The following is a 15,806-nucleotide window of genomic DNA, read 5'->3' as shown; positions in this document are numbered from 1 at the left end:
CTTTTTGTTATTGTGCAATTTTCGTGTGAAAGAAGCGATTATTAGAAATTACATGCAACTGTACGTTGACCAATATGATTCAAGATTTCCCTTCTTCCTTCTAAAGCGTTGTTGTCACTGGTTAATATCAAAAGTGTGAGTCAAAAATTAGTTACTTTGGCGCTACTAGAGATTTCATGATCCAAAAGAAATTCCCGCCAATTATTGTTTTTCTTTGGTTCGGGTTTGTAGTAACGTATAAATAAAGAATCGTCTTCTGTATTTTATTGTATTGCTATTACATTTTGTTTTACCCAATATAAATAAAATGGTAAGATATTTAAATTACAAAATATATGTAATAATCATATATAATTTAATGCATTGAAAACATTATAAATGTGTACTACAAGAAAGTTAATATAATATTGTTCAAGATACTTAGCATGTACAATAAGTATTATTTTTTAAAACTGTCTTGATTTTTTAATTTTTTGTTGTTGTTTTATGTATTCTTTAGGACGCTAGTAGTTCTCCAGTTCGTTCTGATAGACATACAGAAGCAATGACATCTCCTGCTCCAGATATAGATGAACCATTTGAAGATGAATCTGATTTACTTGGTAATGATAATGATATCAATCAAGAAGAACAGGAAGAAGAAGGAGAAGAGTTATTCGGGGATAATATGGAAGAGTAATATTTTTTATTTTAAAGAAATTAATGAAATTAATGTTTTGTTAATTTTTTTACAATGTTCCAGTGATTACCGTCCTATGCCAGCTTTGGATAGATATGATCCAAATATGGTTGACGATGAAGCATATTCGGAAATGTCTCAAGGAGAACGTGCTGTTGCTGAAGCTGCCATGAATAAAAGAGATAGGGCAGCAGGCATTATCAGAGATGATAGATATTTACTTTATGGTATGGCATAGTTACTTTCTACCAAAGCTTAATTCACCTATTCATATACTCTACTGCATATCTACTTATATATTTAAGATGAAAGCGATGAAGAAGAAGTACACGCACGTAAGCGACGTATGGCTGAAAAAGCTGCAACAGGTGAAATAGAAGATGCAGAAGTAAGTATCTTTATTATTCCTTCTTATTATGCAATATAAAATAATTTTCATTATTTTATTTTAGATGATTGAATCCATTGAAAACTTAGAAGACACCAAAGGTCATTCGGTTAAAGAGTGGGTGTCTATGCTAGGACCCAGAACAGAAATTTCTAATCGATTTAAAAGTTTCTTACGTACACATACCAATTCAAAAGGACAATATATGTACAAAGAAAGAATTCGCCATATGTGCGAGAGTAATCAAGTAATGTATCTGTATATCTATATATATAGTAATTAATATGTATAAACAATTAGTATCAGTGGTAATAATATATAAGCCAAAATAATAATTATTCATTTTTGTAATAGTCCAGTTTTGTTGTGGAATTTCCTATTCTTGCCAGTAAAGAACATGTTTTGGCTTATTTTCTACCAGAAGCACCATTTCAAATGTTAGAAATATTTGATGAAGTAGCAAAGGAGTTGGTGTTAACTATTTTCCCCAGTTATGAAAGAGTCACCGCTGAAATTCATGTTAGAATATCAGAATTACCTTTAATAGAAGAAATTCGTACATTTAGGTAATAAATAATCGTATGTTAAATGAAGCGTATAATGTTTAAGATGTTAATAATAATAGTGTTTATTATAAATATCAGAAAGTTACATCTAAATCAATTAGTACGTACCCTGGGCGTTGTTACTGCGACCACAGGAGTATTACCACAATTATCAGTTGTAAAATACGATTGTACAAAGTGTGGATATGTACTTGGTCCTTTTGTACAAAATCAAAATGCTGAAGTTAAACCTGGATCGTGTCCTGAGTGTCAAAGTATTGGACCTTTTATGGTAAAACTTCCTATTGTAGATATTTCAATTACATATAACTGTACACATTAAAATTACATTAACATTGTTTACAGATTAATATGGAACAAACAATATATAGAAATTATCAAAAAATCACTATTCAAGAATCACCGGGTAAAATTCCTGCAGGCAGAATACCTAGAAGCAAAGAATGTATTCTTTTATCAGATCTTTGTGATCGTTGTAAACCTGGAGATGAAGTGGATGTTACTGCTATTTACACAAACAACTATGATGGTTCTTTAAATACAGAACAAGTAAGAGACCAATCATTTGTAAAATATTTATATTAAATACTGTACCAAAAGTATTCTTCTTTTGTATATTAGGGTTTTCCAGTATTTGCGACAGTTCTTCTAGCAAATCATTTGCAAGTAAAAGATTCAAAAGAAATTGTGGAATCTTTAACCGAAGAAGATATTTCTAGTATTATTTCTTTGAGTAAAGATCATCGGATTTTTGACCGTATTGTTACAAGTATAGCACCGTCAATTTATGGGCATGAATACACAAAAAGAGCTTTGGCATTGGCAATATTTGGGGGTGAATCAAAGAATCCCGGTATTTTTTTATTTTTATTATCCCTTTTTTTATTTTTATTTTAACACACTTTTTAGTAGTAAAATTTAATGTTCCTCTTATGAATGTACAGGTAATAAACATAAAGTAAGAGGAGATATAAATGTGTTGATGTGCGGTGACCCAGGAACAGCTAAATCTCAGTTTTTAAAATATATCGAAAAAATTGCACCAAGAACAGTTTTCACTACAGGTCAGGGAGCTTCAGCTGTCGGTTTAACTGCTTTTGTAAGAAAATCCCCAACTACTCGAGAATGGACTTTGGAAGCTGGAGCTTTAGTGCTTGCTGATCATGGAATTTGTCTTATCGACGAGTTTGACAAGGTGGATAAATTTGTTTGTAATAAAGTTTTTAACACAATTTAATTATTACTATTCTTATAGATGAATGATCAAGATAGGACGTCCATACACGAAGCTATGGAACAACAAAGTATTTCTATTTCAAAAGTAGGAATTGTTGCATCTCTTCACGCTAGATGTTCAGTCATAGCTGCATCTAATCCTATTGGGGGAAGATATGATGCTAGTATGACATTTTCAGACAATGTAAGAAATCACATACGTATATACAAAAAACAAGCATATACAATGAAAATCACAATAATTTTCTATTTATTAATTTCCTATTTAGGTAGATTTATCTGAACCAATTTTGTCTCGTTTCGATATCCTTTGTGTCGTAAAAGATGAAATAGATCCTATGCAAGACAGACATTTGGCTAAATTTGTTGTAAATTCTCATATCAGGCATCACCCAACAAATGCAGATAAAACAATTCCGGAAGATAATACACACGATATGTCCATTTCACAAGATCTTTTGAGGAAATATATAGTATATGCAAAGCAAAATGTTCATCCTAAATTGACAAATATTAATCAGGATAAAGTAGCAAAATTGTACAGTCAATTAAGACAAGAAAGTTTAGTAAGTTATATGTATGGAACTTGTAAACATTTTGCTATTTTTGGTACAATTTTTCTTTTAATGAATTGTCTAGGCCACTGGAAGTTTACCAATCACTGTGAGACACATAGAGAGTATTATACGTATGGCTGAAGCGAGCGCCAAAATTCATTTGCGAGATCATGTTCAAGAAAACGATATTAATATTGCCATCAGAATGATGCTTGATAGTTTTATTGATACACAAAAGTATTCAGTAATGAGAAGTATGCGACAGGTAAATACTTTCATTCATATTTTAAATAAATTTACAATGACTTTATTAAAATATTTATAACAAATATTTTATTACAGACGTTCCAGAAATACTTATCGTACAAAAAAGATCACAGTGAACTTTTATATTACATACTTAGACAAGTTACATTAGATACTTTAGCATTCCAAAAAGCTTTACATGGAAATCGCATTACAGCAATTGAAATCTCGGAAAAAGATTTATTAGACAGGGTATGAATAGTTTCTTCTGTTTGACATATTATCATAGTTCTATGAACATTATTTCTTTTATACGAATATATTTTTGTATTTTTGTTTTTCAGGCTAAACAAATTGATATACATAATGTTCAGCCATTTTATGAAAGTGACATTTTTAAATCGAATAACTTTGTATATGAATCAAAAAGAAAAGTAATAATACAAACACTTCCTGAGAGTATCGATGACTAATAACGCATTAAACCATATACATGAGCATACTTTAATTTGTATTATGATACTCTGTCATATAACTAAACACCTAATTATATTTTATTTACTTTTTTATGTTTATATCTATTATTTTTGTTCTTTTTTTGCAAATAAATGATTTTTGTTTTATGGAAAAATTCGTATTATAGAATTATTTTCTTTTTCTGTTACAAGAATTTAATAAATTAGGAAGGTGTTAATACCATAATATAAATAATAATATTCAACTATAAGGCACATTGTATAATTTGTCATTTAAAATGTAATTTATATATAAGTACCTTAATTACCTAAATTTTGTACAATGAATCTTATTGTACATATATTGGTAATATAAGGACCAGCAGAATACCACAAATATTTAAAATGTTTCTCTATTCGCAACAAACTTCTTGTTCTATATTTAAAATTATCTAGAAGGAGTAGTTTTGTGAAAATGGAAAACTGTTGCTTTACAATATAATTGAGTGATAAGATAATTGAAACTTAATCTTCTTTAAGCTTACTGTAAATATTATTTACCATTAGAACAATTACAATTACTACTATTACTACTACTACTACCACTACTACTAGTATTACTACAACTAGTACTACCACTGCTACTACTGGAAACACTGTCACTAGAGTCTGATTCACTGTCCGATGATGAACTGCTGCTGCTGCTATCGTTACTACTGCTAGAACTGTTGCTTTCAGCACTAGAATTTGTATCACTGGAACTGCTAGACTCTTTCTTCATTTTTTTCTGCTGCCGGCTTTTCTTGACGTCTTTTTTTTGTTCTTCTCTGTAACAGTACATTTATTTGTGTTATCATTTATCAAAATTCAAACTTCAGTAAGTTCAATATTACTTGAAAACTTACATATTAAATTCTTCTTGTTTCTTTAAGGCTTTTTTCAGTTGTGATGTACGTGAAGATCTATGTAAATATTTTCTTTTTCCTTTACACTCGTAACTCCAATGTCCCATTTCTAAACATTTCTGACATCGCATCCCCTGAGGGTATGGATTGCTAATGACGTTGCAATAAAAAATGAATTTATAAATCAGTTATTATTACTTTTAATAATGAATTAGTTACTTCTTTTGTAACATTAAAAAAATTAATAATATACTATTTTTGCACATAAATTATAAAAACTTTATATAAATTTTATACTAACCCTTTTTTTAATACTTTCAGGCCGTTTGAATTCATCTTACACTATTAATCATACTTCAAAATATCTAATTTATCAACTTAATATTTGAAAATGTAAAAAATATTGAACAAAGTTTGTTTACATGTAAAACAGGTTATTTTACGATATCAGGTAAACTTCGATACGCCATAACACTATAGTACATTAATTACTTTTGAAGTATGTATTTGGTAGGTCACTTACATACGTTTCAACGGAAATCACCAATCCGGCGACATATATATTACAACAAAAATTAAGAAAAAACGAACGGTTTTTCGAAATTTAAAATTAATTAATTTCATCGCCTTTCGTTAATGTAACGAAATACTTTTGTTTGGAAAATATACACGTTTGATTAACAGTTACAGTTACATGTACGAAAGAATGCGTATTAATTTTTATGTTTTCGTAAACCTATGAAAAGTTATCAAATATTTTTAAAAAAATTAAGATACTTATATTTGTAATATATAAATATATGTTTCAGACTAGTACCAATTACAGAGTAAAGAATGATTTCTTTAGATTATGAAGAAAATCAATTATACAATTTATATTTAACGAAAAGTGTTGGTAAAACTATAGAATTAAAAGTCCTCAAAAACCTTTTAAGTACAAATTATGAATTACTTCAACAACAGAAGACAATATTAAATGAAGAACGCGAAAAATTGGTAATAATTCAATAAATTTAATACAAATCATTGCAAATGTTTATATAAAATATTTTCTACTGAACGTGTTGTAGGATAACATAAATTTTACTGTTTGGGAAACAGAAGATAAATTTTGTAATGAAGTTTGGAACTTTTCTCTAGAGCATAACTTTAACGTTATTTTCAAGCAACATCCTGATATTAAAGATGTTGTTGAGTCTCATAATTGTAAATACAGTATTACCCCATACAAGTATATAGAAAATATTAAAACATACAAAGAATATAATGTTGTGGAATTAAGTAATGAAATTGATAATATTAAGAATCAGATGACACTTATTTGTAATAAAAATATTGAACAAGATATAACAAATGCCATGTGTATCTTAAATAATTTGAAGTCATTTTCAGAGGACATATTGAATCTTATACGGTACTACCTATATAGTATTAAATTATTTCACATATCTATTTATCTATAATTAATTTTATACATATAATTTCTATGATTTATATTAAAATTATTTACATTTATCTGTATATACATAAAATACGTATATAAACGTTTTTCATGTACATCAATTTTAGATTAATAAATCCTTTAGATAATTCTCAAAATATTTGTAATACATTTGCATACGAGAGGTCAAATGTAGATAAAGGATTCATAAGTGCTAAAAAATGTTTGAAAATTCATCCTGTTACATTAATTGAGAAGAATATCACAAAAGCTTCAAATGCAAAAATTGGCAATATTAAAAAGGTTTAGAATAAATTTTATGACATACTTATTCATCTTTGTCAATGAATTTATCTAAAAGTATATTATTTACATTTCAAATTGCAGTGTCAATATACAAAAAATGATATACAATTTGGCAAATTTATTATGAAAAAACAAAGTCTCATTTCTTTGAAGCTTGAACAGAAGTCAAGAAATTAAAAACAAAATAAAATATATTAGTACACATATTATTATAGAATTATGTTTCATGTAAGTTGTTAACAATTTTTATCAAATAATATGTTTAGTAAACTTATTTCAGTAATCAGTTATAATAAAAAATAAATTCAGATGTCAAAAAATGTTTATAGCATATTTATATATTTAGAAATATACAGCATCCTATATAATTAGTCATATACATTGAGTTACATTAATATTATGATATATATATATATATATATTAAGTGTAGATATATATATATATATATATTAGACTATTCAACAAGATTATAATTTGAGAGTAGCTATTTTCTCATCATATAAATTTAGTCATCTTCCAATTATATAATAGTTTATTACTTATATCTTTTTAAAACTGTTGAACAGTTTATCACAACAATTTGTATTGTAGCACTCCATTTGGCAACTTTTGCATGTATTCTGTAACTTACTTATATCTTAAAATATAGTAAACATATATATTTAGTTTTAATAAAGCAATTTAAATAATATCTTAGAAGCAACATTTTGTACATGTCTTTAGCGATGTAGATAAGTGTTATGTGGGAGTTTTATAAATTATGTACATGACTGTTGATACATATAACATAAGAATAGGAAACGAAAAAATAAATGTTGAGTTAAATTCTATAAATTGACAATGATTTTTTCAGATATAAAGAATTAAGGCTATTCTAGAATTGTATATGCTAAAACTTATGATTTAACTGAGAAAGAAAATGTAACAAAGTCAGGTGAAATCTTATTTGTGCAACGTTATTATCAATCTTTATTATTTTATGGACAAATTGTAGAAATTTGAAAGACAAAGTTTTAATGCAAATACATTATACAATTGTTGTGAAAACATAACTAGCATAGAAAAACTGTAAATAGACACATAACAAATTATACATTTACATACATCAATGAGTAATTGTAGAATAAACATTACATTCTCTTAATTACAATCAAGAGTTTGCTAAGTTCCATTTCATTGTTCAAAATATTTTTTTAAATTATTTAAAATATTTCAAATATTTAAAATACAATGTTTTTGCATTTTATGAAATTAAAATAGCATTTATATAAATACTAGAATCATTAACAAATTCAAAGGCAACTAAAATATTTTAATACTTATAATTTCTATTTACTATAATAGATATATATAAACAATTTTAACAATGTTCTTTAATAACACTAATTAAAAGATAAAATATATTTGTTTATTTTATATTTTACAATAGATTAATATAATATCATTTAGAGTTATACAAGTAATGTAGTGCTAATTTTTTAAATTTCTTATTGCACAGCCATTGCATAATAAACAAATTGTGAAAAAATATTCCTAATTCAGCTATTATGTTAAAAATGGCAAAATAGTGTAGCAATATTGTTCATTGAGTTGTATGTAAAAGCATGTCGTATGTTTAAAAAAATCAATATGATCTTACCTATAAATAAAATGAAGTATTATAGGTCTGATACAAAAGGTATATCTTATATATATATCTATATATAAACTTGTATATTATTGTAAAAAATAATAATATAATTAAATTTATATGTATATATGTATATAATTTATATTGGCACTTTACTTGTGCACAGTGAGTACAGAAATTTATCAATCAAAAGAAATATTGTTTTAATTATATTATAAACTACTACATATGGAACTTAGCAAAAAACAATGTTACAAGAATACAATGCTAGTACTAAGTAATTTTATGCTTATGTTTGGCAGCTTTTTCAATGAATGAGAGCACATTAATGATTCAATTATAAATTTTAATTGCACTAACATTAGAATTATAACTTACTAATTAATTAAAAGAACACGTATGCCATTTTATCTTTAACTGCTTTATAGGAGTATACATTTAAATATAGTTTATAATTGCCACTGATTATTGCAACTTATGTAGCAGATGCAAAAGTAATAATTACTATTAAAGTGTACTTCTATTATCATATACTTTTCTTCATGATATACGTTTTTTTTATCATTTTTTAAAGTGCTTAAATATAAAATTGTTTACATTTAGTCTTAGAAATAAAAAAATAATATAATACATTATTCATTACCATCCACTAAATTATATAAGTAGATATTTTTCATATTTTGGAAGAGCAGCTTCTTTCAAAATCTCTTACAATTAAATCTTGTGTTCACAATTGATAATGACATGTTGTAAAATAACTAATATTACGCAAACTTTATATTATAATACAATTTTGTCAACAAAATGTTTCATTCATATGGCAATGAATATTAGTAACGAAAATTTTTATTTATCGATGCCGATTCTTAATTTTATACTCCCTTGAATTGAATAATCTTATCTCACTTCGTTACATTTAATACAGTTTTCAAAATAATAATTACACGTCTAAAGATAGTATTTTTCAGGTATCTGTGTATAATATAATGATAAACTTAAGGGATTTTTGTTATGACATTTCAAATGCTAGATTAATTTCTGAAATTATAAAATAACTGTAATGTAAAGCATATAACATGCAAATTAAAATATATTACATTAATTATTATTATATTTTATTATATTGCTAAACAATATACATACAAAAAACAAAATAAATGAACGAATTATCAAACTACATATGTTTTATATTAATAAAAATGTCAATATAATTTATATTGTTACTGTATCTAAAATATCTTATTATGGTTTTATTCCTTTATAGCTTCTTCACTCATTGTGCATATTCCCAATTCAGCACCAATTTCATAGTATATCTGTACATATGTTTCTTCTTTTTATATTGAAAACGTATCGCAGATGTATGTTATTCATTTTATGAGAATACAAATATATGCATTTTTCATATATTATGTATCGATAATATTCATATAATTTTCATTGATGTGAGATCATTACGGTGAGAAATTAAGTTAATAAATATTTGTATCAAATATCATCTGTTTCTGTATCACTGTTACTAAGAATCGACATCTAGGTCATACAGGAGACAATTCTCTAATTTTGTTACATAGATCGATAAGGTCCTTGCATTTTTAAAAATTGAATTACTAAGGAAGGGCCTCCAGCGACTATTTCTGGTGGGATTTGCGATAGCGGACAATTTTCAATTGACATAATACTGAGATTTGTGCATAGAGCTAATTCGAATGGCAAATTATGTAAGTTTGCATTATCATTTATATACAATGAGTCTAAATTTTCTAGCGTACCAATCTCTACAGGTAAGTAATTAAGATTGTTTTCTCCTACGCTCAAATACGTTAAATTTGTCAGGTGACCTATTGCTCTTGGCAAAGTGGTCACCTGATTACTTTGCAAAATTAATTTTTGTAAGCCTCGTAAGAAACCAATTTCGTTAGGTAAAGAGTCAATTTTATTTTCTTCAAGGTCTAAAACTCTGAGTTTGCGTAAGTCTGCTATACTGGCAGGAATACGTTTTAACAAATTATTAGAAAGTATTAAGATTTCTAAACTTTGAAGGCATTTAATATCATCTGGAATTTTTGTTAGCTGATTTGTACCTAAATTTAATTCAACCATTTTGACCCATGTACCAATATCTAAAGGTAGAGCAGTTAATTGGTTTTCCTTCATATTTAATTTTGTTAGGTTTTTTGCTCTGGAGAAAATACCATATGGTATTTTATCAATCGTATTATGTTCAAGATTGATAGAATAAACATTTGTAAACTGGGCTGGTCCTCCTGATGGATATGCGGTGAAGGCATTCCTGGACAGTGTAATCGATGTCAAGTCAGAAAGACTTGATAGTAAACCATCTGGCAGTTGGGACACCTGATTTCCTTCCACGCTAAACTCATCCATTAATTTACACTTTGCCAATGACTTTGGAATATTAGTTAATCTATTATATCTAAGACCTAATCTTGTTAAAGAAGTTAAGTTCCCGATTGTGTCTGGTATATCCAAAAGCTCGTTGTGTTGCAAATCAAGTGTAGATAATTGGACACAATTTCCAATCTCTTCAGGTAAATGCTCCAGGTGGTTATGAGACACATCGAATGTTATCAAATTAATCAACTTGCCAATACCTGCTGGAAGTTCCTTGATTTTGTTTTCCCTCAAACTCAGCATTGTCAAATTTGTCAAGTTTTTTATGTTGTCGCTGACATATCTGACACGATTGAAACGTAAATACAGAGTTGTGAGATTAGTTAATGTATAAACAACATCAGGTATTTCACATAATTTATTATGCCTGAGATCGAGTACTCTTAACGACTTTAAGTTTTCTAATGTACTTGGCAAACTTGTAAGGGAATTTTCACTCAAAGCCAGTGTTTCCAAATTGGCAAGGTAACCAATTTCTGGTGGTAAGGTTACAAGTTTGTTACCATATAGATAAAATTCGACTAAATGCGTCAAATCTCGTACAGTACTAGGCAGATGTGTGATGCTTGATTTACTTAAATCCAGCCGTTCCACGCACTCATCTCTACATCTTATAAATTCTTTGGAAACATCCAAGTCGGCTTGTATCGGTTTGCCTTTCTTCGTAGTTGGCTTTGGTTTGTTAGATTCAGGATGCTTGACAGTTACCGTTTTCTTGGTGTCGGGACCTGCTATGGACGCGGAGGATAATTTTTTTTCTTTCATCTGTTCTTTATTATCCCGCAGGACAGTGACGTCCTCGGGCATATCGGCTGTACAGGTGGTTAAACCACAGCCTTCCAAATATTCAGGAATATCCTGTTCCTTCATGTAAAAGGTCGGAAGACTGTCTTCGAGGTCCTCACGGTCCCTCTTCACCTCGGACAAACACACTGTTGAAATGTTACCCACACCTGTCCAGTATTTGTTTGACTTTTTCATAACCTAATCACTATCGCAACTACAATGACTTTGCAAATATCTTGATGTACTTCTACGACATCATATACTTTTTATAAAATTTCGTACTTTACAATTATTGACATATCGATGTCACTCACTATACGCAGCGCAAACGCGAAACGGCTGATAGAGGACTCGACGAACAATGAATGCTTAGCATTGTTCCAAAACACAACTAAAGATTATCTGCCGTTCTGCTCCATAACTATACATACACAATTTTTTTTAAACGTAGATTTATTACATTTCATTTTCAAACACATCTATAACATATATATATTTTTATTATCAAATCCATATAATGGAAGTTGAAAATGTTTGAAATTTTGTATTTAAAAATTCCTGTTTTTTTTACTAATATAAAGTCCCTAGTAACTTAGATCTTTGTTGAGAGACATTTCGTGTATTTTTGAACGCAAGATTTTAAGAAGCGTTTGAAATTCCAATTTAAATATTTGTAATATACTGTTTCAAGTAGAATGAGAAAATTATAAGTTTGGCTCAAAGAAATAAGTACATATCCTTATAAATGAATATTGTGATTATTAAATTTCAAATAACTGTCAAAAATGAACGAAGTTGAAATATTAAGGAAAATATTAAATCCGTCTATAAAAATAAGTAAACTTTGTTTATCATATGTGACTCTACTTTTTCCTGAATATAAAAATTCTCCTTGTATTATTTTATATCAACAGGTATGTCATGAGCATTATAAACGAATTGCAATTTTAAAGGAGTATTCGTATTATCCTTGTATTGTATATTTTCAGGGATATACAGAATTTAGTAATAATCATTTAGAACATAGTGATGACAATCAAATAAATAGTAAGTTTAATAAATAATATTTCAATCTATTTGTTTAAATAATATATATCTATTGAAATTATAGCTTCAGAATTTGATATTACTGGATCACCTCTAAAATATTCTTTTGAGAAAATTGATTTTGAGGATAGCATTATTTTAGTAAAAAAAAGTTGGTACAAAGAGGAAGAAAAATATTTACCATTAAGCAGAACGGAAGCATGGTAAACTAATGACAATTAAACTGCAAGTTTGTTTCAATTAATTATACTAACAGTATATATTTATTTTAGTAATGCTTTAAATGCATGCATCAAGTTTACTGCAAATAATTTACCTCCAATATTTGCACTTTGCGATGGAAATGATAATAAACGAAGTAGATTATTAGGTGCAAGTATTCAGGAAAAATGGTTTACTACAATTGAAGTTTGTTCAGCTAATAATGAAACTTTTGAAACTATTGAAGAATCATCATTATTGTTTCTTCAGCAACATTTGAAATTTTCACGTGCACAAGAGCATAATGTAATTATTATACATGCTTATATGATAACTATTCTGTTATTCATGTATAATTCTTTCATATTCAGGTTACTATATCTGCATTTAACACTTTTGATATATGTGGGACAAGAGAAGAATTGATAAATTGGGATGAAAATGTAAAAAGCAACTTTGAAGGTAGTTTAAGTATAGAAGTGGATACTTCCAATTTGTCATTGTATCCACCCTCAAGAGCAACAAAGAATGTTTTGGTAAAATTAATGTTTTTTGTATATAATGAGCTACTTATGCTATATACTTACACATGTATGTATATATTTATTTCAGGTGGCTCAAGTAGTAACAGGATCAAATAATAGTCCTTTGAAAGATTTATGGATTCAATTGCTACTATTAAATCAGTATTTGAATATAGTAGATGATTATAAACAAAACATAAATTCTCCTTATACTCCGTCACCTCTGAAATTTCCCAAAGATTTCACCAGTCCATACATAGAAGTATACTAAGCTGTCATTTTTCTAAATATATGTAGAGTGCTGGAAATTGTGAATAATATTACTTTTTATAAAACAGGAATACAAAGGAATAGTGGAAAATATATATCTATTGCTAAATGGAGATTACAGTTATAGAGGTTTCGACAATACTGATGCAAATAAAACCAATTTTGTAGATGAAGAAAATGTAGAGAATAGTGTAAAAATTAAACAATGTTTAAAGAATCTTCCATTTAGATATAATTTAGATCTTACTGACTTTTTATGGGAATTACTGATTAGTAAGTATATCTTATGTAAGAATCACAAGTCTATATATGTTATGTGCAGGATGTCTCATCTAAAATAAGCCATCTTAGTAGCCCCTTTAGGTGTGTTAATGTAAATTATAATATTATTAATATATTTAAAAATATATTTATATTTTACACATATTTTAATTTGAATGATATTAGAAGATAAATATGTAGCAAAAAACATTTGTGTTCCAAGATAATTGTCTGAGTTTTAAAGATCATCAATATCTATTGTACAATTTTTTCTTCCATAGTTAACATTTAAACGTGTTTAGAAATAATTTTCGACTCACAAATTTAAAATTAAACATGAAATTTATATTCATTCAGATTACAGATGCTCAATTTCACATTATTCATCATAATTGAAGAATATATTTAGATGACTTATTTTATGTAAGACACTGTGTGTAATTTTTCATACATTAAATGATTATAATACTTACAGAGAATCCAAATCACTTTGAAATGACAAAATGTATACATACTGTTTTGGAAGAAATTATAATGAATGAATGTTTTGCACAGGTATAGAATTGTTAAGAAAAATCTTTCCATAAATGTACATGAATTATTATAATACATTTAATATCATTTATTAGGTAAATTCAACAAATTCAACAAGATTTGCTAAAATTATCACTGATTCGAATCAGCATAAAATAATTTCACATTTACTATCAGGTAGTTTACCATTAGAATATGTCATAGACATGGGCTTTGAAAAATTATGTAAAGATTATATATATATTTTAATGAGCTCAAGATTTTGTGATTTGCACGATATCCAAGAAAAATTAGAAAATGTTTCACATGGTGAATTTACAGTTGATATCTACAGGTACGTACAATAAAATTTTATGGTATGACTTTTAATTACATCATATAATTGTTTGTAAATAATAATTTTAGGAAAAAACTAATATGTTTAGCACAGATTCATGTGTGTTTAGAATTTATGTTACTATTACAAGACAATTTAGAATGTTGTACAAGTGATTTAAGGTCTTTATTTCAATGTGCTTTTAAACAATACGTTTGTGAAAACTCGCCTGTACAGAATTATAATTTAAATCAAAATATAATTTATAATTTAAAGGCTCCACTTCCAGTTTCGACAATTAATAATTTAAATAAAGAGTAAGTATAATAATTGTAATAATACTTTTTACATAGATACAACTATATATTATTTTCAGGATTCCTACTGCACGAAGAGTTTCACTTTCATCCCAGTCAAGTTTATCAAAATTAACAACTATTAAATATTATAGTCAAATACCCATATTTCCAACAAGCATATATTCATTAGGTAATATATACATATAGAAATATATATATATATATATAAGAGTTACATAATTTTTCATGCATCGAAAATAAAATGTACATATAATATTTCTAGATGACTCAAATACTACACATGGACTATACTATGTTACAAGTGTTATTTGTTCATCTAATAAATTTAAATGAAGTTTATATCTTGTGTAAAACTGCCACTAAGCACGTTAACACAGAATTCAAGTTGATACAATTTCGAACAATACACGAGACGATAAACATATATTTTAGGTATTTAGAATAATAAAAACATCTTGCGAGGTAATTACATGTTTAATTCATAATTAATAAAATAAAAATTATAAAAGCATTCTTCAAATACATTAAATGTATTTAGTGTATAAATATAACTAGATTTATGAGTGTTTGTACTCTCAGTCATTGATAATGTACACTCCAATTCGCTATTAGTCATTACTTTCACTGACCTAAACCTCGTTAAATATATTTATACATATTATATATATATATATTATATTATATTATATTATATAATATGCATTATCATTTTCAATTCAAAC

At 27.1% G+C, this 15,806-nt stretch overlaps 5 protein-coding genes across 5 annotated transcripts; 3 read left to right on the top strand and 2 right to left on the bottom strand.

Moving 5' to 3' along the window:
- The first annotated feature begins 150 nt into the window (after positions 1-150).
- Positions 151-4,290, top strand: Mcm2 (DNA replication licensing factor Mcm2). The gene is made up of 15 exons (XM_031992708.2): positions 151-310; positions 500-675; positions 743-906; positions 985-1,067; positions 1,132-1,314; positions 1,422-1,633; positions 1,712-1,904; positions 1,979-2,182; positions 2,255-2,486; positions 2,578-2,828; positions 2,889-3,053; positions 3,139-3,435; positions 3,509-3,691; positions 3,769-3,924; positions 4,017-4,290. The coding sequence occupies exons 1-15, from the start codon at positions 308-310 to the stop codon at positions 4,143-4,145; spliced, it is 2,631 nt and encodes an 876-aa protein (XP_031848568.1). The 5' UTR covers positions 151-307; the 3' UTR covers positions 4,146-4,290.
- Positions 4,291-4,385: 95 nt separating this feature from the next.
- LOC116434017 (uncharacterized) lies at positions 4,386-5,732 on the bottom strand. The gene is made up of 3 exons (XM_031992721.2): positions 5,334-5,732; positions 5,033-5,182; positions 4,386-4,954 (listed from the first exon to the last, which is right to left on the bottom strand). The coding sequence occupies exons 1-3, from the start codon at positions 5,366-5,368 to the stop codon at positions 4,681-4,683; spliced, it is 459 nt and encodes a 152-aa protein (XP_031848581.1). The 5' UTR covers positions 5,369-5,732; the 3' UTR covers positions 4,386-4,680.
- Positions 5,407-7,161, top strand: LOC116434013 (uncharacterized). The gene is made up of 5 exons (XM_031992713.2): positions 5,407-5,728; positions 5,842-6,028; positions 6,103-6,446; positions 6,602-6,776; positions 6,861-7,161. The coding sequence occupies exons 2-5, from the start codon at positions 5,867-5,869 to the stop codon at positions 6,954-6,956; spliced, it is 777 nt and encodes a 258-aa protein (XP_031848573.1). The 5' UTR covers positions 5,407-5,728; positions 5,842-5,866; the 3' UTR covers positions 6,957-7,161.
- A 2,347-nt stretch (positions 7,162-9,508) lies between these two features.
- On the bottom strand, positions 9,509-11,990 carry LOC116434022 (leucine-rich repeat protein soc-2 homolog). Its single transcript, XM_031992731.2, has one exon. The coding sequence runs from the start codon at positions 11,804-11,806 to the stop codon at positions 9,977-9,979; it is 1,830 nt and encodes a 609-aa protein (XP_031848591.1). The 5' UTR covers positions 11,807-11,990; the 3' UTR covers positions 9,509-9,976.
- Positions 11,991-12,165: 175 nt separating this feature from the next.
- LOC116434021 (protein zwilch homolog) lies at positions 12,166-15,493 on the top strand. The gene is made up of 12 exons (XM_031992730.2): positions 12,166-12,525; positions 12,601-12,658; positions 12,723-12,861; positions 12,931-13,165; positions 13,231-13,395; positions 13,472-13,645; positions 13,722-13,926; positions 14,390-14,469; positions 14,544-14,782; positions 14,854-15,081; positions 15,141-15,253; positions 15,347-15,493. Exons 1-12 carry the CDS (start codon positions 12,397-12,399, stop codon positions 15,415-15,417), a joined length of 1,836 nt encoding a protein of 611 aa, XP_031848590.1. The 5' UTR covers positions 12,166-12,396; the 3' UTR covers positions 15,418-15,493.
- The last annotated feature ends 313 nt before the right edge of the window (positions 15,494-15,806 follow it).

This window comes from Nomia melanderi, chromosome 9 (assembly GCF_051020985.1).
Source record: "Nomia melanderi isolate GNS246 chromosome 9, iyNomMela1, whole genome shotgun sequence".
Lineage (NCBI taxonomy): Eukaryota > Metazoa > Arthropoda > Insecta > Hymenoptera > Halictidae > Nomia > Nomia melanderi.
The sequence above is the reverse complement of the archived record's forward strand: the minus strand, read 5'-3'. Positions and strand labels throughout refer to the sequence as shown.

Bases quoted from the DNA above. Each gene is read 5' to 3' on its own strand.
- Mcm2 (XM_031992708.2), top strand. The intron at 2,183-2,254 runs GTAAGAGACCAA...TTTGTATATTAG, and splicing joins GTTCTTTAAATACAGAACAA to GGTTTTCCAGTATTTGCGAC. The intron at 2,487-2,577 runs GTATTTTTTTAT...ATGAATGTACAG, and splicing joins GGGTGAATCAAAGAATCCCG to GTAATAAACATAAAGTAAGA.
- LOC116434017 (XM_031992721.2), bottom strand. From the start codon at position 5,368: ATGAATTCAAACGGCCTGAAAGTATTAAAAAAAGG. The intron at 5,183-5,333 runs GTTAGTATAAAA...CAACGTCATTAG, and splicing joins CTGAAAGTATTAAAAAAAGG to CAATCCATACCCTCAGGGGA. The intron at 4,955-5,032 runs GTAAGTTTTCAA...GTACTGTTACAG, and splicing joins AAACAAGAAGAATTTAATAT to AGAAGAACAAAAAAAAGACG.
- LOC116434013 (XM_031992713.2), top strand. From the start codon at position 5,867: ATGATTTCTTTAGATTATGAAGAAAATCAATTATACAATTTATATTTA. The intron at 6,029-6,102 runs GTAATAATTCAA...AACGTGTTGTAG, and splicing joins ATGAAGAACGCGAAAAATTG to GATAACATAAATTTTACTGT. The intron at 6,447-6,601 runs GTACTACCTATA...CATCAATTTTAG, and splicing joins GACATATTGAATCTTATACG to ATTAATAAATCCTTTAGATA.
- LOC116434022 (XM_031992731.2), bottom strand. From the start codon at position 11,806: ATGAAAAAGTCAAACAAATACTGGACAGGTGTGGGTAACATTTCAACA.
- LOC116434021 (XM_031992730.2), top strand. From the start codon at position 12,397: ATGAACGAAGTTGAAATATTAAGGAAAATATTAAATCCGTCTATAAAA. The intron at 13,166-13,230 runs GTAATTATTATA...TTTCATATTCAG, and splicing joins CACGTGCACAAGAGCATAAT to GTTACTATATCTGCATTTAA. The intron at 14,470-14,543 runs GTATAGAATTGT...ATCATTTATTAG, and splicing joins TGAATGAATGTTTTGCACAG to GTAAATTCAACAAATTCAAC.